Here is a 24,183-nt window from a genome sequence, read left to right as displayed (position 1 = left end):
ACACTCTGAAAAAGATGGCATATACCGCTTCACAGTGCTTTACTGCCCTCGCTAAGCAGTTTATAGTGTCATCCTATTGCCCCCAACAATCTGGGTCCTCATTTTACCCACCTCGGAAGGATGGAAGGCTGTCAACCTTGACCCTGGTGAGATTCGAACTGTCAGATTGCAGTCAGCTGGCAGTCAGCAGAAGTAACCTGCAGTACTGCACTCTAACCACTGTGCCACCCTGGATGGATGTCTCTTCACCCCATGCGGCCCAGGCAAGCCAAAAGGTTGACCCCATCATGATTTAGATCTTAAATATGCATGTGATCACCTAATTGTTACATTAGAATTGACTGGTTGAAGAAGGGAAGATCTCTTAGAGATCTATTAGATAACATTGCACAATTGACTGCAACAAAACCGGAGTATATATATATTCTATCTTAAAAATAAGAAGAGCTTCAGTAGAATGCAAGCAATAATTATACGGACTGGATATATAATTTGATGTATCCAGGTATGCCATTATGAAGTCTAGACGGGTTTCTGCTGCAGCTGCTCTCTTATTTATTTTTTTCAGATGAAAGGAGATATTTTTACCAGCCGTTCAAATCTTTTGAGGCAAAACCTCTCTAGGCCCATTATTAAATGTCCCAATTCGGGTCTCGGGAGTTTTTATTACCAAATAGCTGATAACGAGCGTTGCTCAGGTATTTATTAATAGGTGGAAAATGTCCGGACAAAATGTAATTTCTAATGTTGGATTTACCAGAGGGGGGAGCCCTCTTGTGGAGTACTGTGAATCCGTTACCATGGAAACTCCACTGCACTGTACAACAGAAGCCATTTTAAAGCAGTACAGAAGCCATTTTAAGGCACAACAGGCTCTATCTTAACAGAACACACACACCCCCGATGGGTGTCTTACTCCCACAGTATTTTTTCCCAGATAATAAGTCATCTGTGTAGCAACTTTGGTTGAAATTGCTCGGGATGTTCCAGAGTTATGCTGGAACAGATACACACACACACACACACACACACACACACACACACACACACACACACACACACACATATATATATATGTTATATTTATGCTGATAAATAAATAAAGGGAGACTAGTATAGATCTATTTCAAGCTATTTAGCTCTCATCAGCTAGCCATACCCAAGTTTTTGGGAATCGAACCTGTGCTCTATTGCCTCCCAGGCAGGGAGTTAACCATTTGAGCTACAGAGAACGACTCCTTTATCAGCCAGCCAGGGTGGGAGGTATATACTTAAAGTCACAACCCCTGGTATGCCCAAGTATGGGAGGAAGGTCACGCTTCCACTCTCTGTCATTAGGCTCGTCACAAGAGTCCATCCAGACAGGTTTCTGTCTGGATGGACTCTTGTGACGAGCCTAATGACAGAGAGTGGAAGCGTGACCTTCCTCCCATACTTGGGCATACCAGGGGTTGTGACTTTAAGCATATATATATATATATATATATATATATATATATATATATATATATATATATATATATATATATATATATATATATATATGTACATACATACATACATACATACATACATACATACATACATATATATATACATACACACACACACACACACATATATATATATATATATACATACACACACACACACACACATACATACACACACAGACAGACAGACAGACAGACAGACATACATACATACATACATATATATATATATATATATATATATAGGAGACCTGTGGCTTAATGGCTAAGACGTTTGCCTAAGATGCAATACAGCACAGGTTCGAATCCCAGTAAGGGTATGGCTAGCTGATGAGAGTTAAATAGCTTGAAATAGATCTATACTAGTCTCCCTTTATTTATTTATCAGCACAAATAAAACACACACACACATATATATGAGGAGGAGGAGGAGAAAGCGAGATGAGTAGTAGTTTGCAATGATTTTAGACACTCAGTAATTCTTAGATGTCAGCTAAATTTGCATAATCTTATTAGCACTGCCAATAACAGTGAAATGAACTGTGAACACTAGCAAACCTGTACCTTAAACAGACCCATAGAGAAATAAGAAAATTACTTATTAGGGTATTTTGTGGAGAAACATGAGATTTGTTTCTCACAAAATAGCCTAGCGCCACAGTTGCACAGTGGTTAGAATGCAGTACTGCAGGCTACTTCTGCTGATCACTGGCTTCCAGCAGATGATGATGATGATGGAGGAGAACAACAACAATTTCCCTTTTAAAATCCACAGAGATGTCCCGATTCCACAATTGTAGCCATTTGTTTTTGGGTCGGCACATTTTATTTGAAGCCAGAATGTTTGACACCTCTTACAGTCGTTTCAAATATTCACGGGTTAAGTTCATTGGCGCCCACTTCAGAGAAGGGGGTTTGAAGCGGCTGAATTGTAACACCACCAGAACGTTTTAGATGTCCAGGAACGTAACTGTGAAACAGCTACAGGACCACCCAACTTCATATCAAAATCTGAAGAGGGAATCAGGTTGTACCTTTATGAATTATGAACCAACGGATGGAAATTAATCGAGATGAGAAGCAACGTGTGATGACCCGGGGCATGGCAAAAAGGCAACACAGCCAGAGAATCGGTATGAATCCCTTTATTAATACCAACTGTGCCCCCAACGTCCCTTTCAACTCTCCAGCCTGGAGAAAATTATCTTCCACAAACCTGTAACAGCCTTTGGCTGAAAATACTCGTCCAAATGTTGTAAGCAGAAAAATTCCGACTATAAATCCAACAAGGCAAGATAAGGTAATTAATCTGGCAGGGCAAGCAAGATAAGGAGATCCAGAAGTAGCACGGCAATAAATCAAACCAGTTGGGAGGATGCCAGGAACTCAGATAAGTAGTTTAACACCAGATAAACAGTGTTTGCTCCCGACAGCAGCACCTCCCATTTGCCTCTCCTTTAAACTCCATCCCCAGGTGTGCCTTGTGAAGGGAATCGGGGCCCTTTCCTCCTTTGTAAGCCACACAACCCACGTTTCTTCTCTCTACCTGCCCTAGGATGAGGAGGGGGTGGGCCTTGGTCTTCATCTCAACCCCCTCTCCCTTGTATTACCTCTCCCCTACTCTGCCCAGCCTGACTTTGCCTTTCCCCAGTTTCCTCCACAGCCAACGGAGCCACTCTCCCGCGCTCTGTCAGCCGTTCCGTCTTTCCCCCTGGGATTCAGACTCCGGGACTTCACAAGCTAGAACTAAGGAGGAATTCTGAATCGTTGTCTCGTTTATTGGTTCTGTATAGCCAGCCTTTGGCGAAGCAAAATAAAACCACACACCTTATTTTATTTTGTTGCATTTCATTTTATTTTTCCGGAATGTTCAGCTAGGTCAGAAATTAATTATAATGACTGACAGCTAACCTGAGTCACGTGTAAATAACCAGAAGCGCAGGGTTGCTTACACCAATAATACAGACAAAAACAAAAAAACAAAACTGCCCTTTGGGCAAAGGGATTCAAATCATGTAAACTGGCTGATCGTTTTGTAAACATTTTCACATCTTCAAAAGAGACAATATCGACACCAGCACATGATTCAAAACAGCACCTTTTACACATCGGTGATCTTATGATGTCTGGGGAACCTAAGGTGCCAAACACAGGAACCATCTCCCAACAGGTTAATATATATATCGTGGCCTTGTTCGTCACCACCCGCCGGGAAGCAGCTTTCTGAAATGTTCAGCAAAGTATCCGTGGATTTAATGTTCTTTTGGACAATTCTGTAGGAAAAGAACAGGGTCAACTTGTAAAGCGTCATGTCTATTATCAGGTCGGCATTGGGGGGAGGATTCCATGCATACCTTCAGCCAGAGTCGGATCTCATATTTCAACAAACTAGTTGGTGGATATGATTTATGACACAGACAGAAGGGAGGGGATAGAAGGGTAAAGTTCAAAGGCAATTAAGTGGAAATCAGTTTCGGCTCTGCAGAAGAACATGCCAGAATGTTGACCCTAATAAATGAATGGATTTCTTTTGAGAAAGTTCTTTTGAACTTTGTCTCGAGGCTCGTAAATTAATTAGGTCATCTTCTGGGAACTTCACACAGAGACTGTTTTAAGCATAAAAGAAAGACACCCCCTTTCTCGCAAGAAGAAAAATGCAGGTATCCCACTTTAATTCAGGCCTGGAAGCCATCTTTTGCATTGGGCCTTCGGCCTGCCACATTTTCTACTGTGGGAAAACGGGAGAGGGGATTACATGGAGTATGGGACTAGATATATAGTCAAAGTAACATTCTTTTCTCAGAGAGTCAAGGACACCTTGCCCTGCAGTTGCAATGGTGTGACTGGGAGGCATCTCCAGTTTTGGATGGTGCCTGATTGGGCCATGGGATGGACATGTGGGTGCTGGGCAGGGTCTTGGACTTTCATTTGGGTGGAGAAAACCTGGAAGCTTTCAGATTCGGGTTTTCCCAGCTGTGCCAATATGACATCTTTAATAAAGTGGAACTTTGAGGAAATTCAAGCCTCGGAGTCTTCTTTCGTTGGGGGTGTTACTTGGAACCCTGACATTATGGACAAGAAATAACTTACGGCCACAATTGAGCCCAAAGTGACTTTTTGCCCCGTTTTACGACCTTTCTTGCCACTGCTGTTAAGGGAATCCCTGCAGCTGTTAAATCAGTAACACGGTTGCTGAGTGAATCTGGCTACCCCATTGACTTCGCTTGTCAGAGGGTCGCAAAAGGGGATCGCGGGACCCTGGGATGCTGCAACCGTCATAAATATGAGTCGGTAGTCAAGCATTTGAATTTCGATCATGGGACCATGGGCAAGGGTGGGATTGAAAAAAATTAGCAAACGGTTCTCTGCCCGGTTGCTGGGTGGGCATGGCCTACTCGACCTCTCCGGGTCTGGAGGATTTTCCTGAGCCTCCAGGAGGGCAAAAATGGCCTCCTCCCAGGCTCCGGAAGCCAAAAACAGGCCTGTTTCTGGACTTCTGGGAGACCCGTTTTTCACCCTCCTGGAGCCTCCGCGCAGCCCCTACACTTATGTGGCATGATGAACGGGCTGCGTGAAGACTCCTGGGAGGGGAGGGGTGGGCGGGGCCAGCCAGTCCTTGCAGCAAGGGGCGAACCAGATGCAAATTAGCATCCGGTTCACCTGAACCAATACAAACTGGCTGAATCCCACCCCTGACCATGGGGATGCTGCAATGGTCGTGTGAAAAAAATGGCCGTAAAGTCACTTTTTTCAGCAGCGTAACTTCAGACTAAATGAACTTCTATAAGTCGAGGACTACCTGTAATGTGTTTTATAAGAGAGGTCCCCCAACCCCTGTGTCTGTGGAACAGCATGCCATGGCATGCCAGCAAGTGGGCAGTGCAAACAAGCGAAGCCCCATCCTTGGGATGCAGGCGGCATGCAAAACCTTTCTCCATGGAACCGGTCCGTGGTACCCAAAAGGTTTGGGGGGTCATTGTTTTATAGGACATAGGAAAAACCCTCCAACTGAAAGTTTAATGATCTTTATGCAAAACATTAAGGGGCAGAAGAAAACAGCAGCCGCTATTGGCTTCTTAAAAAGAAAGTAAATTAAAAGGTAACGGTAAAGGTTTCCTTCGCACATATGTGCCAGTCGTTCCCAACTCTAGGGGGCGGTGCTCATCTCTGTTTCAAAGCCCAAGAGCCAGCGCTGTCTAAAGACATCTCCGTGGTCATGTGGCCGGCATAACTCAACACCAAAGGCGCACGGAACGCTGTTCCTTTCCCATCAAAGGTGGTTCCTATTTTTCTACTGGCATTTTTTACGTGCTTTCCAACTGCTAGGTTGGTGGAAGCTGGGACAAGGAACGGGAGCTCACTCCTTTTTGCGGGAATAGGGATTCGAACTTCCGACCTTTGGATCGACAAGCTCAGTGTCTAAGCCACTGAGCCACCGCATCCCTATGTAAATTTAAAACCAGGTTGTAAAACGGGGGTGTCAAACTATTTCATTGAGGGCAGCATCAGTGTTGTTTGACCTCGGGGGATGGGGGGGCGCTAGGGGGGCCGTGGCCAGCTTGACATCACTCATGTCGGGACTGCCTATGGGGGCCCGAGCACTCTTGCCAGTGAAAATGGGCTCCCAAACTGCATTTTCAGCTGCACACGACCTCCTGCAACACTCTGGAGATCAGGCTCCATTTTCGCTGGCAGAGGTACCACGGGCCAGTCCTTCGCTGTTTTCAGGGGGGGGGGGGCAGATCGACGCACCCCATCAGCCAGATCCGGCCCGCAGGCCTTGTGTTTGACACCCCTGTTGTAAAACCTTAGTTGTTTCTAGGAGAAAAAAACCACATCTTACTTACACATATGTTTCAAGCTTATCAAAAGGCCAGGATTTCACTATTTGGGACCAGAAATTAAAAAACAAACAAACAGATTTTTATGGCTAGAATTACCTCTTCTGTCAAACTTTCTATCACTTTAGGAGTCTGGTACATTAAGTGCTGCATGGCAAGCTGTTCTTCTTCAGACAGAGAAGAGATCTGGGGGGAGGAAGAGAATGGAGTTGATTTCATTTGTTTGTTTATATCCTGGCTTTTATCATTTTTTCTAAATGACTCCAGGCAGCAACATACATAATGTCCCTCCTTCCTCCTATTTTCCCCTCTGTATGAGATGGGTTGGGGTAAGGGAGAGGGACTGGCCCAAAGTCACCCAGTTGCCTTTCGTGCCTAAAGAAGGACTAGAATTCACCCTCTCCACGGTGGCCCAAAGTCACCCTGCTGGCTTTCGTACCTAAAGCAGGACTAGAACTCACTTTCTCCTGGTGTTTTGGCCCAAAGTCACCCAGCTGGCTTTCATGCATAAAACAGAACTAGAACTCACTGTCTCCTGGTGATTGGCCCAAAGTCACCCAGCCAGCTTTCATGCCTAAGACAGGACTAGAACCCACTGTGTTCAGGTGATTGGCCCAGAGTCATCCAGCAGTTTTCATGTCTAAGGCGGAACTAGAACTCATTGGCCCAAAATCACCGAGTCAGCTTTCGTGCCTAAGGCGGGACTAGAACTTACTATCTCTTGATGATTGGCCCAAAGTCACCCGGGAACCTTTCTTGTCTAATCTATTGGCTCGTTTCGATGAAGCTTTGCAACAAACTGATAAGAGGCTGTTAATTCCCAAGGCAAGTTTGCTTTTTGGTACTTTTACATTGTTTTTGAGGTTCTGAGGGCCATTTGGTAGAAAAGCAAGATTTAAGATTTACATTTAAGAAGTAAACAGGCAAAACCTTAAAGGAAACAGTAATCTATCTGCCAATGTTGGCCATGGATAAATTGCTTCTCACTTTCCTGGCTTGATTTTAAACCATAAATCAGAGTTCATAAAGTACAATTAGTGTGTTGACACAATAGGGTAATTAAATCAAATCATGACAATGAAATCATAAATCATTAATAAGCAGCAACTGCTAAGCCAAGCAAATGTCTTAAGAGTAACATGTTTCACTGTCACATTTGATTTGAGCTTGTTGTATGTACACAGCATTTACTGTATTTTTCGGAGTATAAGACGCTCCAAAGTATAAGACGCACCTAGCTTTTGGGGATGAAAGCAAGAAAAAAAATATTTGCCTCCCAGCACTTTGCCTCCTTGTAGCGAACAGCTTGTTTCAGTTTCAATTTCAGCACAACCTGATTAGCACAAGCAGCTGATTGTTGGTTGGATCAGCCTCCCGACGATCAGCTGTTTCAGGCTGCAGGGATTGCCATAGTCTATTGCTGCCTCCATGCGCCGGGTTTTCAGCCTCTGCACGCCCGGTTTTTGTCCTCTGTGCACCTATTCATCTCCGCCCCCTGCCTTTTATCCCCAGAGCTAGGGTGGGGCTTCACTAGCAGCAGTGAATTTTCCATCCCAAGGACCGGCCCATAGATTTTTACTGCTCTCCTCTCCTTTGCCTTCTGCACATCCGTGCGCCAGGCACTGGACCCAGCTGTTCCTCCTCTTCCTCATCAGCCACCTCCAGATCTGGAGGCTGTTGACTCTCCATCTGAGGGCTGACGGATGGCCCAGGCTCCGTCTGTGTCTCTCTCTGCCAGCTCCATTCCCTCTTCCCCCCTCAGAGCTTCCAGGGTGCCCTTATGCTGACTGTGACTGCCACGCCTCCTCCTTCTCTGATTTGGCTGCAGGAGGGGCCGTCGGCCGACAGGCCACAGCAACATGAAAGGCTTTAAAGGTGACAACCAGCACCTTGAATTTGGCAAATCGGCAACCCATGCAGCTCCTGCAGGAGAGGGTGATACAGTTCAACCCCTGAGCTACAAATATTCTCTTCTACTGGCATACCTTGAGATGTGGTTCTAACTCACTAAACCTGGTTGAGGATGAACAATACTGTCCTGAGGCAGGCTAGAAAGTTTTTTCTGTTGTTCACCCAATGGAATAGAGTTGCAACTATTTGAAAGAAAGAAAGAAAGAAAGAAAGAAAGAAAGAAAGAAAGAAAGAAAGGAAAGAAAGAAAGGAAGGGAAAGGAAGAAAGAAAGGAAGGAAGGAAGGAAAGAAAGAAAGAAAGAAAGAAAGAGGAAAGGAAAGGAAAAAAGAAAGAAAGGAAAGGAAGAAAGAAAGAAAGAAAGAAAGGGAAAGGAAAAAGAAAAGAAAAGAAAGAAAAGAAAGAAAAAAAGAAAGAAAGAAAAGAAAGAAAGGGAAAGGAAAGAAAGGAAAGGAAAGGAAAAAAGAAAGAAAGAAAGAAAGAAAGGAAGGAGGAAAGAAAGAAAGGGAAAGGAAAGGAAAGGAAGAAAGAAAGGGAAAGGAAAGGAAGGGAAAGGAAAGGAAAAAGAAAAGAAAAGAAAGAAAGGGAAAGGAAAGAAAGAAAGAAAGAAAGGGAAAGGAAGAAAGAAAGAAAGGAAGAAAGAAAGGCAAGTAAGAAATATAGAAAGAGGAAAGGAAAGGAAAAAGAAAGAAAGAAAGAAAGACAGGGAAAGGAAGAAAGAAAGAAAGGAAGGAAGGAAGGAAGGAAGGAAGGAAGAAAGAAAGGGAAAGGAAAGGAAAGAAAGAAAGAGGAAAGGAAAAAAGAAAGAAAGAAAGAAAAAGGAAAGGAAAAAGAAAAGAAAAGAAAAGAAAGAAAGAAAGAAAGAAAAGAAAAGAAAGAGAAGGTAAAATATCAACCATATTTATACCTCTGTCCCAGTGTGCTGCTGTATTTCCTGGACCAACTTCACTGTTTTAGCCAGAGTGGCCCGGATAGCACGCATGGACTCTCGCCGCTCCACGGAAATCTTCTCCAGCTGTTCGCACAAGTCTTTGTAACGCGATTTCACTACCGACAGCTGCTGTATCAGGACCAGAGGATTTTCCTGTTTCCAAAGCAAGAAATCCGGCGCAGAATAAGAAAGGGAAGACCAAAAGCATCGAGCACATCATTAACAAACCTCTTCTGACCCCCCTCCTCCGTCCAGGAAGGAAAGCCGAAACAAACGTAAATGAGAATGTTTTTTCATCAGTCCTGACTCTCGTTGGCTGAAAGCCACATAAACAAAGAGATAAGCACTCTGGCAGCAAGTCCTACAAATCTTGGCAGCAATGCAAACAAACTCTGGCAGCAATCCAGCCTGCCAAGTTTGTTTCTCGTTAGTCCCTAACGTTGACTTCTGCAAGAAGGGCGTGGCACAAGCAGTCTCTTTTATAATCAGATGATCTTAATGAGCATCAGCTGAGCATAATTACTTCCTGTAATTACATAGTTGTTCTTGATGCCGAGTAGCCCTTCGATGGCGTGCATCCCGGAACAACTCACAGGTGGCCCCTGGATCACTCACTCCTGTCTCCTCCCCACGGATCCAAGGCTCAGGCGCCACCTGGTGGCCAACCAGTCTATCTGTGCCCTGCTCGGAGTCGGAACCCTGTCCAGGGTCCTCCACCTCCTCCAGGGCCGACTCATAAGACCCCTCGCTGTCGGAGTCTGGTGGCAGCTCCAACGGTTCCTGCCAGGCCACAACAAAACCTTATAACTTGGATACCTTAGAACTGCGTCCCTTTTCTTCAGAGTATTTACTTTTATTATTCTATTATTTATTATTATTAACTTTCCCCAGGATTTTCCCTGTTCTCCTCCTTTCCTTACTATTTGGTGGTTTCTTTTTTGGGAGATCTCCCCATTGCTCTACTTTTCCTTTGTGACTGTAAATCCCAGTGAAATCTTCTATCTGCATTTTATTTTCAATTCTTCTTTTCTCCACCTTGTCTTCCTGTACCTCATTTGTACAAAAAAAATACAATAACCACAAAAATAGGGAAAAGAAAAAGGGGAAAGGGGGAAAAGAAGGAAAAGAAACAAAACTGGGATTTTTGAGAGCCCAAGAGAAAATGGTTAAAAGAGGAAGAAAAGAGAAAAAGAGTTGCATTAGTAGACTAAAGAGAATAGTAGTAAGATTATTGTTATTGTTATGTAACTAATTAAAAAATAAAGAAATGTTAGTATATTATTAATGGTAGAAAAATTTGAAAGAAATGCTCTCTACGCTTAAATTGAATTAGAAGATGTATGCTGTTTTTGATAAAATAAGACCAATGGAGAAAATAAGAAATGAAAATTTGGTGCAACTTTGAAGGGGCAATCAAAGATATTGTTTATGTATTAAGAAAAAAATAATGGAAAGGAATAATTTGGCGGAAAGTGAAAACAAAACTATGATGTAAAAAGGACTATGAAAATGAGAGGATGTAAAAGAAAAGCAGCTGCCAAAAATAGCCAACACAGTTCTAGGCTGCATAAACAGAGGGAGAGAATCAAGATCCCGTGAAGGGTTAATACCACTTTATAAGGCCTTGATAAGGCCACACTTGGAATACTGCATTCAGTTTTGGTCGCCACGATGTAGAAAAGATGTGGAGACTCTAGAAAGAGTGCAGAGAAGAACAAGAAAGAGGATTAGGGGACTGGAGGCTGAAACATATGAAGAACGGTTGCAGGAACTGGGTATTTCTAGTTTAATGAAAAGAAGGACTAGGGGAGACATGATAGCAGTCTTCCAATATCTCAGGGGTTGCCACAAAGAAGAGGGAGTCAAACTATTCTCCAAGGCACCTTAGGGTAGAACAAGAAGCAATGGGTGGAAACTAATCAAGGAGAGAAGCAACTTAGAACCGAGGAGGAATTTCCTGGCAGTTAGAACAAATCAATCAGTGGAACAAATCAATCAGTGGAACAGCTTCCCTCCAGAAGTTGTGAATGCCCCAACACTGGAAGTCTTTTAAAAGAGATTGGATAATCATTTGTCTGAAATGGTGTGGGGTTTCCTGCCTGGGGTGGGGTGGGTGAGTGTTGGACTAGAAGACCTCCAAGGTCCCTTCCAACTCTGCTATTGTATTGTATTGTAAAGACCCGGAGAATTCTTCGTTCCTACAATATGTATAATTTGTATTAAAAAATAAAAAACCTTGAATGAGAAAAAAAAAGAACTGTGTCCCTTGTGGTCAGACCTAGGTATTGCATACAAAATTATACGTAGGAATCTTTTATCTGTAAATGACATTTTTAAAATCACAATAATGCATGCGCTAAGAACTGCTTTAAACTCAATGTAAATTGTTCTAAGCTTGAATGAAAAAATATGATTTCTATCATAGAGTGGTCAAAGTCTTGAATGCGCTGCCTGATTCACTTGTTTCAGCTACAAATTTTCAGAGTCACAAATATGAGTTTCATGGACCTTACATCATACTTAAGAGCAGTGGTGGGATTCAAATAATTTAACAAGCGGTTCTCTGCCGTCATGACCAGCTGGATAGGTGGGGGCCCATTGGTCATGTGACCGGGAGGGCGTGGCCAACTCAACGTCACGCAGGTAAATGGGCGCTTCGCCTTAGCTGTAGCAATGTAATGAGGGTTAACCGGAGAGGGAGTTTCTATAAGCAGGTCAATAAAGATTAGGCTAGAAACAACACAGAATGTTTCCTTCCTGCCTTCCTTACAGGATTAGCCTTGCAAAGTGGGGAAAAAACAAAATGAGATTTCTTCGAACAACCTGTTCTCCGAACTGCTTAGAAAGTTACCAACCGATTCTCTCGAATCGGTGCGAACCGGCTGAATCCCACCACTGCTTAAGTGCTTAGTAGAGGGGGCATGAATAAGTGGACTATTGTCCCTCTATTTTTATTCTTTTATTCTTGTTCTCATTTTCGTTTGACAATTCTAATAAATAAATAAAAAGTGTCAACTCCCAGCGTTGTCATAGTGAGAGTAGCAGGGGGAATAATCAATATTACATAATATTATGCAATATTATATAAATATTGATCCAAGGTACAGTGAAGTATCTATTACCTTATGTCTGTGGAAATTCTCGGATCATGGTTGTTCCAAAAGTCTTTCTCTCTTTTTTTCCCCCAAGACCCAACTGGAATTTCTGGTTTTTCTCCGGAAAATGTTTTTGCTTCTCATCCAAGAAGCTTTTTCGAGCTGAAGAAGCTTCTTGGATGAGAAGCAAAGGGTCTTCAAAGAAAAACTCAGAAAGCCCAGTTGCGCCTTGAAAAAAGAAAACACCCGAGGGACACTCGATAGAATCATCCAGAAAGTGAAGGAACGGATGGAAAACGGAACAAGTGGCTTCTTCACAACCATTTAAGCCAATTCCCGAAATTGACACCAAGCACTGTACAAGGCGAAACTTGGTTTTTCGGCTCATTCTATGCTGTTGTCCATCAACTTCACTGGACAATTTAAGTTGTAATATTAGAATTAGCAAATCTAGACAGGTTACTGAAAAGCAGAGGCATCATCCTGCCAATAAAAATGCATCTAGTCAAGGCTGTGGTTTTCCCAGTTGCAATGGATGGCTGGGAAGGTTGGACCACAAGGAAGGCTGAGCGCCAAAGAATGGAGGCCTTTGAACTTGGGTGCTGGAGAAGACTCCTGCGTTGAGTCCCTTGGACTGCAAGGCCATCCAACCTGTCAGTCCTAGAGGAGATCCACCCTGGCTGCTCTTTAGAAGGCCAGATCCTGAAGAGGAAACTCAAAGACTTTGGACACCTAAGGAGAAGGAAGAAGGACTCCCTGGAGAAGAGCCTCATGCTGGGAACGATGGAGGGCAAAAGAAGAAGAAGAAGAAGGCAGAGAAGGAGGTGGCTGGATGGAGTCACCGAAGCAGTCGGCGTGAGCTTCAATGGACTCCAGAGGATGGTAGAGGACAGGAAGGCCTGGAGGAACGTGGTCCATAGAGTCGCGATGGGGCGGACACGACTTCGCAACTAGCAACAGCAATTAGAATTAGAGATGCAGACTCTCAAATCTATTCTGACTGTAACTGCAGAGTGCAGAAAGCTTGTTTGGATCCAAATATTTTTTGCAAACCTCATTTGTGTTGGCTGGATCAAGAAAAATTGCCTGCTCCCATCTCCAAAATGTTAATCAGTAACTTCTACGTTAATAAGTACTTCTACATAGTTAGCCACTGGAAAATTATTAGGTCTTGGGTTATAGTCTTAAAGAACTGATTAACAGTCTTCTGAGGGTGAAGATAGGTAAGTTAAGACAAACCTTAAATGTGTATGCATACGTAAGACATAATCATGAGGCCCCCAAATTGTCCATTTAAGGGGCAAGCAAAATTATAACGGCTACGTGGTGCTTGGTGCTCTGTGGGTTTGGTTGTTTCCTTACAGACATTCAGTGGTGGGATTCGAATAATTTAACAACCGGTTCTCTGCTGTCATGATCAGCTGAGTAGGCGGGGGCTCAGTGGTCATGTGACCGGGAGGGCGTGGCCAACTCAACGTCACTCAGGTCGATGGGCGCTTCGCCTTCGCTGTTACAATGTATTAAGGGTTAACCGGAGAGGCAGTTTCTGTAAGCAGGGCAATAAAGATGAGGCTAGAAACAACACCAGAATGTTTCCTCCCTGCCTTCCTTACAGGATTAGCCCTGCAAAGTGGGGAAAAACCAAAAGGAGATTTCTTCCAAAAACCGGTTCTCCGAATTGCTTAGAAAGTTAACAATTGGTTCTCCCAAGTAAGTGCGAACTGGCTGAATCCCACCACTGCAGACATTTGATTACCAAACTAAGTAATATCATCAGTGCTAGAGGGGAGTGGGGTTTGCTCTTTGTTTAACTGCCAAAAAGAAGACAACACTCCCACTAACACTGATGATGCTACCTAGTTTGGTAATAGCAATAGCAATTAGACTTATATACCGCTTCATAGGGCTTTCAGCCCTCTCTAAGCGGTTTACAGAGTCAGCATATCGCCCCCAACAACAATCCGGGTCCTCATTTTACCCACCTCGGAAGGATGGAAGGCTGAGTCAATCTTGAGCAAGTGAGATTTGAACAGCTGAACTGCAGTCAGCTGAAGTAGCCTGCAGTGCTGCATTTAACCACTGCGCCACCTTGGCTCCGTAATGAAACGACTGTAAATTGAAGAGAGCACTAAGGACCCCAACAATCTTCTTCTGCCTCCATTTTGCAAGCCCCTCCTTCTTTTACCACTAATGATGTTACCTAGTTGGGTAAGGAAACGTCTGGAAGGAAATATCCGGACTCAGCAAGCACGAAGGACCCCCGCAGTTCAATCCTGAGCTACAAATATTCCATTGGTTATAATGACTGTCAAGTCATAGGTTTGTTCGGACTTGATAGGGTCAATCTTGAGTTTGTAAAACATGATTTATGGACCCTGCAACCCCAAACAACTGTGCTTATTCTGTAAAATATGGTCGTGCTGAAGAACCTTGATGACAAAGCTTTAAAATATTTGTCAGAGGATGTCAGCAATGCTATCAGTCATATGCCTAAGGACGGTACCTCTTGGGCGAGTCCATTAGGGAGCCGTTTCATCATTTCAAACTCCAACGTTGTCTGGATGTAATCCAGATCGGATTCGGCCTTCTGGAACTAAAACAGGAAAAAAAGGATCACACCCCATTCATGCCATGTGCAGAGCGAGAAGCACCAAATGCCTTTGCTTAGGACGATTTGGGGAAGGGAAGATGGCATAAGATCACCTTGTAGGGGAGATAGGCAGCATAATGAACCAACAAGCAATCAAATAAATAGGGAGGGAAGAGAGAGAGGAAAAAAAGAAAAAGAAAAAGGGAGAGAGAAAAAGAAAGGAAAAGAAAAAAGACAGACAGGCAAAAGAAAAAGAAAACGGGAGAGAGAAAAAGAAAAGAAAAAAGAAAGAAAAAAGAAAGAAAAAGAAAAATGGAGAGAGAAAAAGAAACTAAAAAAGAAAGAAAAAAGAAAAAGTAAAAGGGAGAGAAAAAAAGAAAAGAAAGAAAAAATAAAGAAACAGGGAGAGAGAAAAAGAAAGGAAACGGAAAAAGAAAGAAAGAAAAAAGAAAGAAAGAAAAAGGGAGAGAAAAAGAAAGGAAAAGAAAAAAGAAAGAAAAAAGAAAGAAAAAGCGAGAAAGAAATTAAAAGAAAAAAGAAAAGAAAGAAAAAAGGGAGAGAAAGGAAAAGAAAAAAGAAAAGAAAGAAACGGAAAAAGAAAGAAAGAAAAAAAAAAGAAAGAAAAAGGGAGAAAGAACTTAAAAGAAAAAAGAAAAGAAAGAAAAACGGGAGAGAAAGGAAAAGAAATAAAAGAAAGATGGTGCAATTGCACCATCTGCGCATGTGTGCGATTTTCTCACATGCAATACACATGCGTGAATGCCATCGGCAAATGCGTGCGCTGTATGCAAGTATGCTCAGGCACGTGCGCAAACACGCACACAAGCGCAAGAGAGCTCCGAAGACCAGCTGGGTCTTCTGAATTGCACGCATGCACACCCGAGGCCTGAACCCCAGTTGGGGCAGAGGGGCGTGCATGCGCAGCTGCAGGCGAGTTGGGCGACAGCTCGGGTGCCAAGAGAGATGGCTCTGCGCGCCACCTCGGGCACGCGTGGCCATAGGTTCACCATCCTGGCACGAGGGCATTTAAAACCCAATAAATGCCTCTTAGGTTTCTTTTCCCCTCGTTCCAACTGACTCCAGTGCTTCCGCGTTTAATTTTTCTGCAGGTCCATGATCGTAAACACTTCCATAAATACCGTACTTTTCGGACTATAAGATGCACCGGTGTATAAGACGCACCAAGATTTCGAAGAGGTAAGTAAGAAAAAGAAGTTTTTGTCCTCTCTGGCGCCCAGGAATACTCTGCAGCCTTCAGCAGCGCTGGGAGGAGGCAAAAATGCAGGTTTTTTGCAAAAAATTGGCGGAAAATGGGCAGTTTTTTGCAAAAACTGAGGCATTTTTGCCTTCCCCCAGCCCTGCTGAAGCCTGCAGAGTGCTTCTGGGGTGGATGCGGGAGGCCAAAAACGGCTGTATTCGGTGTATAAGATGCACCAACATTTCCATGCTCTTTTAGGGGGGAAAAGGTGCATCTTATACTCTGAAAAATATAGTATGTTTTTTTTTTAGGTAATGCTTTTATGGTTATTGCATTTACACCACTGCCCATACCTCACTTTAATGGCACCTTAAGGACCGGTTTCGATCAAAGCATCCAGTTACAGCATGAATAAATGTGGTGGCGTACGGTGCACAAATTGCACTCATCAAACACAAGCTAAGGAGGCCGCATTTCCTCCTGAGGATACCCAGTCAGGCTGGTTTTGAAGAGGATGAATGTTGCTCCTTTTTCCTGAGCTACGGGATAAGCGGGAGCTGCGGGGAATGGAGTCAGGCCGAGCAAATGGGCAGCGGGATCACTTCCTGACATCTGCAGGCAGTCCTCGACTTAACAACGGTTCATTTAGTGACCGGAGTTACAATGGCGCTGTAAAAAGTGACTTAGGATCGTTTTTCACACGTACCACCATTGCAGCATCCCAGTGGCCACCTGATCAAAATCCAGACCCTTGGGAACTGACTCACATTTATGACCGTGGTACTGTTCCGGGATCGCACGATTCCCCCCTTTGGCAACCTTCTGACGAGCCATTCGCTTAACAACCGTGTTACTAATTTAACAACGGGGCAAATCCCACTTAACAAAATGTCTCGTTTAGCACAGGAAATGTTGGGCTCAACTGGGGTCATAAGTCGAGGACTACCTGTATATAAAGCCACTGTGATTTCAGCCGCTTTTGCAAACAAGACAGATTTCATATACCAATGGATTAGGGATTAGGATTAGACAGCAGAAGGTGGGAACTGAGCCTTTTAAAGAGAGACCAATTCTGTCCTTCAGCTCTTTAGTGTACTGGTTAAGGCACCACGCTAGAAACCAGAAGACGGTGAGTTCGAGTCCCGTTTTGGGCATGAAAACCAGCTGGGCAACTTCAGCCAGTTCTTCTAACAACGTACCTCACAGGGTTGTTGTGAAGAAAAATATAAGGAGGAAGGAACATATTTTGTATGTTCACTGCCCTGAGTTAGTAATAAAATAACGTGTGTAAGTGTGTGTGTGTGCGTGTGTATACATACATACATACATCATCTATTTATCCATTATCTATCTATCATCTATCTATCATCTCTCTCTCTCTCTCTCTCTCTCTCTCTCTCTCTCATCTATCTTGTCAGCCAAATACCACTCACTCATCACAAAATCTCCAGAACCGTAAAGCCCACAAACTTGAAATTTGGCATGTATGTTCGTCTTGGCTTCTAGGTGCTCGCTAAGAAAGGATTTTTCTAAATGATCATCAGATCATTAGTATTTTTTATGCAGTAATTAACACGCTCTGATGCTAAGGAGTTCTACTTCCCCTCCCCACCTGAAAAGAACTCAGTTCCAACTGCCAGTTGCCTTATATTAACATACTGTGATGCTACTCCTTTGCTAAACTGGGAGTGGGCATGGTCAGTGTGTGAGTCATCCGGCCTGCAGGCTGGAAGTTTAGACATTCTACTCCCCCTCCCCACCTGAAAGGAACTCTGTTCCAACTGCCTTATATTAGCCCGCTCTAATGCTAAGGAGTTACACATTCTACATTCATCTTCAAGCTTTAAATATCCATGTATCAAGCCCGATCACAGTTTTGTAGCAAAGCAAGGGTATGCAGCAAATACATTTATAAAACAAAGACAAGATACAAATCTAAGGATGGATGGATGGAAGGATGGAAGGAAGGAAGGAAAAAAGAAAGAAAGGAAGAAGCATGGAAGGAAGGACAGAAAGAAGCATGGAAGGAAGGAAGGAAGAATGGAAGGAAAAAAGAAAGAAAGAAGGAAGGAAAGAAAAAAAGAAGGAAGCATGGAAGGAAAGAAGAAAGCATGGAAGAAAGGAAGGAAAGATGGATGGAAAGAAGGAAAGAAAGAAAGAAGGAAGTAAGGAAGAAAGAAAGAAAGAAAGGAAGCAAGCAAGCAAGCATGGAAGGTAGGAAAAAAAGAAAAAAGGAAGACTTAGACTTAGACTTAATCTTCGTAAATGTCAATGTCCATAAGGCAGTGACCGTTGCATTGTGAAGGCCAGGGGCAGAACTTCACGGATTGATCCCGATTTAGGGCGGCTTGTTGGGCATCGGTTATCGAGAAATGGAGTGGTTGAAGATCGTGAGCCACTTGGGATATCCACGTTTTCTTTGGGGCATTTCGTGCGATTTTCCACCCACCCAAAAAAAAAAAAGGAAGGAAGCATGAAAGGAAAGAAGGAAGCATGGAAGAAAGAAAGAAAGAAAGAAAGAAAGAAAGAAAGAAAGAAAGAAAGAAAGAAAGAAAGAAAGAAATTGTTCTGTGAACAAACTGTAGGGTCATTGAATCACCGATTGGACCCAACCGACTGGGAAGCCACAGAAGAGACCTCCCTCACCAAGGAGACCCCTCTGGAGCTCCACAACCAGCAGTTTCAGAAACCCGCAGAAGCCCCTGCCTCCTCCCAGCTGCCCATCCAGCAAAAGGGACCAGAATCTTTCCTTTGTATTCTTGGACCACTTGAAGGTCACCTCTTGTATCAACAAGGCGCGTGAGAGCCCAGATCCTTTGGAGCCCAAGTGGCTCCCTGTCCAGCCACGGAGGGTGGGAGAAACGGGGAACGATGCCACCGCCGCCGTTGCGGGTTCTGCTTCCAAGTGCTTTGACAATACTATTGCACTGCTAGCTGGCAAGTACAGTAGTGCAATGAAGTCAGAGCTCCTGTCAGCAGGGAAGATTTCGGGGGAAACAGAGCCACCCAGGAGGGAGAGTCCTTGGGGCTCCCTGAGCTTTCTTCTTTTCTTGCAGACGTTTCATGACCCAACTCGATAACCTCATCAGTGCTTGAAGTGAGTGGGATTTGAAGAGTGGAGAAGGAAGAGGAGAACTGGGGGGTCCTTGGTGTTCTCTGCGCTGGGCTGTTTCCTTGCAGTTGTTTCGTGACTGTAAGCCTTGTAAAACCATATGTAATTGCTATTGCAATTTTCCTTCCTTCTCTCCCCTTCCTTCCTTCTCTCCCCTTCCTTCCTTCTTTCCTTCCTTCTCTCCCCTTCCTTCCTCCCTTCTCTCCCCTTCCTTCCAACTCTTTCCTTCCTTCTCTCCCCTTCCTTCCTACTCTTTCCTTTTCCTCCCTTCCTTCTTTTTCTCCCCTTCCTTCCTACTCTTTCCTTCCTTCCTACTCTTTCCTTCCTTCCTTCTTTCCTTCCTTCTCTCCCCTTCCTTCCTTCACCCCCCTTCCTTCCTACTCTTTCCTTCCTTCTCTCCCCTTCCTTCCTACTCTTTCCTTCCTTCTCTCCCCTTCCTTCCTTCCCTCCCCTGCCTTCTTCCCTACTCTTTCCTTCCTTCTCTCCCCTTCCTTCCTACTTTTTCCTTCCTTCTTTCCTTCTCTTTCCTTCCTTCTTCCCTACTCTTTCCTTCCTTCCTTCTCTCCCTTCCTTCCAACTCTCTTTCCTTCCTTCTCTCCCCTTCCTTCCTTCTCTCCCCTTCATTTCTACTTTCCTTTCTTCCCTACTCTTTCCTTCCTTCCTTCTCTCCCCTTCCTTCCAACTCTTTCTTTCCTTCCTTCTCTCCCCTTCCTTCCTACTCTTTCCTTCCATCCTTCTCTCCCCTTCCTTCCTTCCTACTCTTTCCTTCCTTCCTTCTCTTTCCTTCCTTTCTTTCTCCCTCTCTGGAAGCGCAGTGGTTAGAATGCAATATTGCTGGCTAGCTCTGCCCACAGCCAGGAAGTTCGATTCTGACCAGCTCAAGGATGACTCAGCCTTCCGTCCTTCCGAGGTGGGTAAAATATGGACCCAAAATCGCTGGGGGCAAGATGCTGACTCTGTAACACCGCTTAGAGAGGGCTGTAAAGCACTGCAAAGCGGCATATAAATCTAAGGGCCATTGGTGGACTTGTGTCCTAGGCCAAAGCGCACTCATGTTTTAATGCTTCCTAGGCAAAACTCAGATATATATATATCCAGAGGGGAAGATGGGATTTTCCTTTACTGTTTTAAAGCCGTCGCGCGCAGCCTCTCAAATCTTTACGATAATAGGATTTCCCTCCATGCTGTCTTTTTTAGCTGACTGAGCATTACCGGCCAATGCCCTTTTAACATTGCACTGCTTTTTGTGCATGTTCCCTAGTAGTACAACATAAAAAGGGCAGCGGACAGATACCTCTCACCATCCGGGAAAACAGCAAGACAGAATAACAGGAATGACAAGCGTTGGAAGGGACCTCGGAGGTCTTCTAGTCCAGTGTTTCTCAACCTTGGCAACTTGAAGATGTCCGGACTTCAACTCCCAGAATTCCCCAGCCAGCGAATGCTGGCTGGGGAATTCTGGGAGTTGAAGTCCGGACATCTTCAAGTTGCCAAGGTTGAAAAACACTGTTCTAGTCCAAGCCCCCTGCTCAGGCAGGAGACCTTATACCACTTCAGGCCAACAGCTATCCAGTCTCTTCTTTAAAAGCCTCCAGTGATGGAGCACCCGCAACTTCTGGTGGCAAGCTGTTCCACTGGTGAATCATCCTCACTGTTAGGAGGTTTTTGCTTCTCTCCTTGATGAGTTTCCATCCGTTGCTTCTTGTTCTTTGGAGAATAGCTTGATCCCCTGTTCTTTGCAGCAGCCCCTCAAGTATTGGAAGATTGCTATCGTGTCAGCCCCTGACCAGGGGTTAGGAACCGTGGACCGGCAGCGGGCCACGGCAAGCCAGAAACGGGGCCACCCAAACAAGCGAAGGCCCATCCACAAGATGCAGGCAGCACGCAAAACTATAACCCCTCCAGGCATTGGTGGGATCCAAACACTTTAACAACTGGTTCTCTGCCCAGTTGCTGGATGGGCATGTCCTAGTTGTCCTCCTACACCACTGCAGGGAAGGGGCGTTTTCGGCCTCCCGAGGTTCTGAAGGCTTTCTTTAAGCCTCCGGGAGGGCGAAAATGGTCTCCGGAGGCAAGAAACAGGCCTGCTTCCAGATTTCCGGGAGACCCGTTTTTCACCCTCCCAGAGCCTCCGCCCGCGCAGTTACCTGGCAACCAAAACGGGCCGCGTGGGAATTCCGGGGAGGGGTGGGGGGAGGCCAGCGAATCCTTGCAAGTACCGGTTCAGCGGATCAGATGTAAAATTAGCATCTGGTTCGCCCAAACTGGCTGAGCCCCACTCCTGACCATGAGGATGCTGCAATGGCTGTGTGAGAAAAATGGTCGTAACTCACTTATTTCAGCGGCGTACGTTCGAATGGTGACTAAATGAACTTCCATAAGTCGAGGACTACCTGTAATGTGTTTTACAGCAGAGGTCCCCGACCTCTGTGTTCGCGGTTCGAACCGGCTGAATCCCACCCCTGCCTCCGCCCACGGAAAAACCTCTATCCAGGGAACCGGTTCCTGCTGCCCAAAAAGGATTTTTTTGCCGGGGGGGGGAGAGCACTGTTCTGGATTAGCCATACCTAATTCCTACAACTATTCTTCGTAACAATACAAGAGGTCATTCCTGGCCCGGGGGGGGGGGGGGGAGATGGGGGGAGGAGAATAGGAAAGTTTTGGAATACCCATCAAGCCGCTCCGTGTTATTTGGGAAACGGGCAGCATCGACATTGAATAAATAAATCATGACTAAATAAATAATGAATAAATAAATAAATAAACAAACAAACAACGCTCGGACGAAAAAGCTTAGAAAGGATTGCAAGCAACGGAAGAGGCTCAATAAGGAGCGCGGAAATTAAAAAGCAAAATCCGATTGGGGTTCCCATCGAGAACTTCCAAGATTACGTCACTTACAGGCAGTCCTCGACTTACACCCCCCCCCATTCGTTTAGAGACAGTTCGAAGTTGCGACAGCACTGAAAAAAGGCGACTTATGACTGTTTTACACAGTTACGGCCATTGCAGTAGCAGCTTCTTCGTTTCACGACCCCCCATAATCCCTTGCGAGGTGGAGTCTGGGCAAGTGACTGGAGCCAGCCGAGTGTTTACTGGCCGGATGCCCTTCTTGTCCCCAGGGCGAAGTTTTGTTCAGCAGATATATTCTCAGGGTGCTGAGAGAAATAGCTGCCTCTACCTAGGATCCTGATTGTGAGGCGAGAGCTCCCCCTTGAGGTCACTGTTTCAGAAGACAAAACCAATCAATCATTTGTACCAGGACTTCAATACCGGCGGTCCTCGACTTACGACCACCATTTGAGTCCAAACATTGCCAGCAAAACAGCCATTAAGCAAGTTTTCTCCCGTTTCACGACCTTTCTTGCCAGTGGTTCAGTTAGCAATATGGTTGTTGAGTGAATCTGGCTTCCCCATTGACTGTTTGTCAAAAGGTGGCAAAAAAGGTGATCCCAAACATTGCCACCGTCATAAATACGAGTCAGTCGTATCAAGCGGCTGGATTTTGACCAGCGGCCATACGTTTGAAAAATCTTTTTTTTTCATGCCAGTGTCATTTCGAACGGACACTAAACGAACTGTCACTAGAGTGGTGGGCTGGCCTAAAGGTGGCGCTCTCACCTCACAATCAGGAGGCTGTGAGTTCGATCCTAGGTAGAGGCAGATATTTCTCTCTGTGGGCACAATGAGAATATATCTCATTAATATATTCAGAGATATACTCAGAGAATATATGCACCAAAGACAAATTCCTTGAGTGTCCAATCATTGCGTGGCCAATAAAGAATTCTATTCTATTCTATAGCTGCTGAATAAAACTCCGTACTGGGGACAGGAAGGGCATCCGGCCAGTAAACACTCTGCTAGTTCCATTCAGTTGCCCAGACTCCATCCCCGCAAGGGATTATGGGGTCATTAAATGAAGATGATGACTAAATGAACTGTCATTAAGTTGAGGACTATCTGTAGCAGTGTTTCTCAACCTTGTCAAGTTGAAGATGTCTGGACTTCAACTCCCAGAATTCCCCAGCCAGCATTCGCTGGCTGGGGAATTCTGGGAGTTGAAGTCCAGACATCTTCAAGTTGACAAGGTTGAGAAACGCTGATCTATAGGCAGGGAAAGGCTATTTTTTCCCCTTTTCAATGCAATTTACCATCCAGTCCAATGGACTTTCTCTGCCCAACATTTTTCCTTTTCCCTTCAATGTAACCAAGCATGTTTCCCCCCCCCCTCCCCAGGCTTACAAAGCCTTCCAAAGGCCCCATAATCGTTTGGGGGGCAGGAGAAGAAGGGCGACCCACCACTAAAACCAACCCAGCATACAAGCCACGCCCACACGCAGTATTGGCCACGCCCCCGCGGGAATCGAGCTGGGAGAAGAAATGGACCAGCCTAAGAAGCCACGCCCACCGACGGACACGCCCCCCTCGAGCAAGACGGCAGAAAGGAACGCAGCGAGCTCGCGAAACACCCCCCTCTTTCGGGGTGAATAATGGGCGCGTCCAGATTCAATTCTAGGGTTCCCCCCCCCACTCCAGGCTTGAGAAATGGTGCAATCCGGCGGGGAGGGGGGAGGGGTAGGTTTTCTTACATTCCTTCCCTCCTCCGCGGCTTTTCCACCCCTTTTGTTCCTTCCGTTCGTTTAGGCCGTTCTTCGGGAGGCCGCTTCGGTCCTCCAGGGGAACGGCGGCTCCGTTCTGCGGGGTGGCGGCCCGGGCAGCGGTCCCGAGACTTACCATGGTCTCGAGCGTAGTAACCGCCGTCTCCATGTTGAATAGTTGACATTCCTCAGGCGGTGGCATTCTCCCCTCCCCTGGCGGGACCGCCCCTTTTTCTTTGCTGAGCGGAAGAGACGGCGCTCCCTATTGGCCGGTTGTCATTCCATCCCCTTCCTCATTGGCTTCTCCCGAGGGCGTCCGGACGCCTATTGGACAACGCCTGGGATAACGCCCCAAGATGAAACGACAGCTCCGATTGAGTGACTTGGAAGCTAACGCTCTTTCCTATTGGTTG

At 45.1% G+C, this 24,183-nt stretch overlaps 1 protein-coding gene across 1 annotated transcript; it reads right to left on the bottom strand.

Moving 5' to 3' along the window:
- Positions 1-3,690: 3,690 nt before the first annotated feature.
- On the bottom strand, positions 3,691-23,997 carry SKA2 (spindle and kinetochore associated complex subunit 2). The gene is made up of 5 exons (XM_032214795.1): positions 23,907-23,997; positions 14,773-14,862; positions 9,151-9,327; positions 6,434-6,520; positions 3,691-3,766 (listed from the first exon to the last, which is right to left on the bottom strand). Exons 1-5 carry the CDS (start codon positions 23,970-23,972, stop codon positions 3,746-3,748), a joined length of 441 nt encoding a protein of 146 aa, XP_032070686.1. The 5' UTR covers positions 23,973-23,997; the 3' UTR covers positions 3,691-3,745.
- Between the last annotated feature and the right edge of the window lie 186 nt (positions 23,998-24,183).

The sequence above is a fragment of the Thamnophis elegans genome, chromosome 4 (genome assembly GCF_009769535.1).
Source record: "Thamnophis elegans isolate rThaEle1 chromosome 4, rThaEle1.pri, whole genome shotgun sequence".
Taxonomy (NCBI): domain Eukaryota; kingdom Metazoa; phylum Chordata; class Lepidosauria; order Squamata; family Colubridae; genus Thamnophis; species Thamnophis elegans.
The sequence above is the reverse complement of the archived record's forward strand: the minus strand, read 5'-3'. Positions and strand labels throughout refer to the sequence as shown.

Bases quoted from the DNA above. Each gene is read 5' to 3' on its own strand.
- SKA2 (XM_032214795.1), bottom strand. From the start codon at position 23,972: ATGCCACCGCCTGAGGAATGTCAACTATTCAACATGGAGACGGCGGTT. The intron at 14,863-23,906 runs GTAAGTCTCGGG...TTCCTGTTTTAG, and splicing joins TTACTACGCTCGAGACCATG to TTCCAGAAGGCCGAATCCGA. The intron at 6,521-9,150 runs GTATAAATATGG...TCCTCCCCCCAG, and splicing joins AGCAGCACACTGGGACAGAG to ATCTCTTCTCTGTCTGAAGA.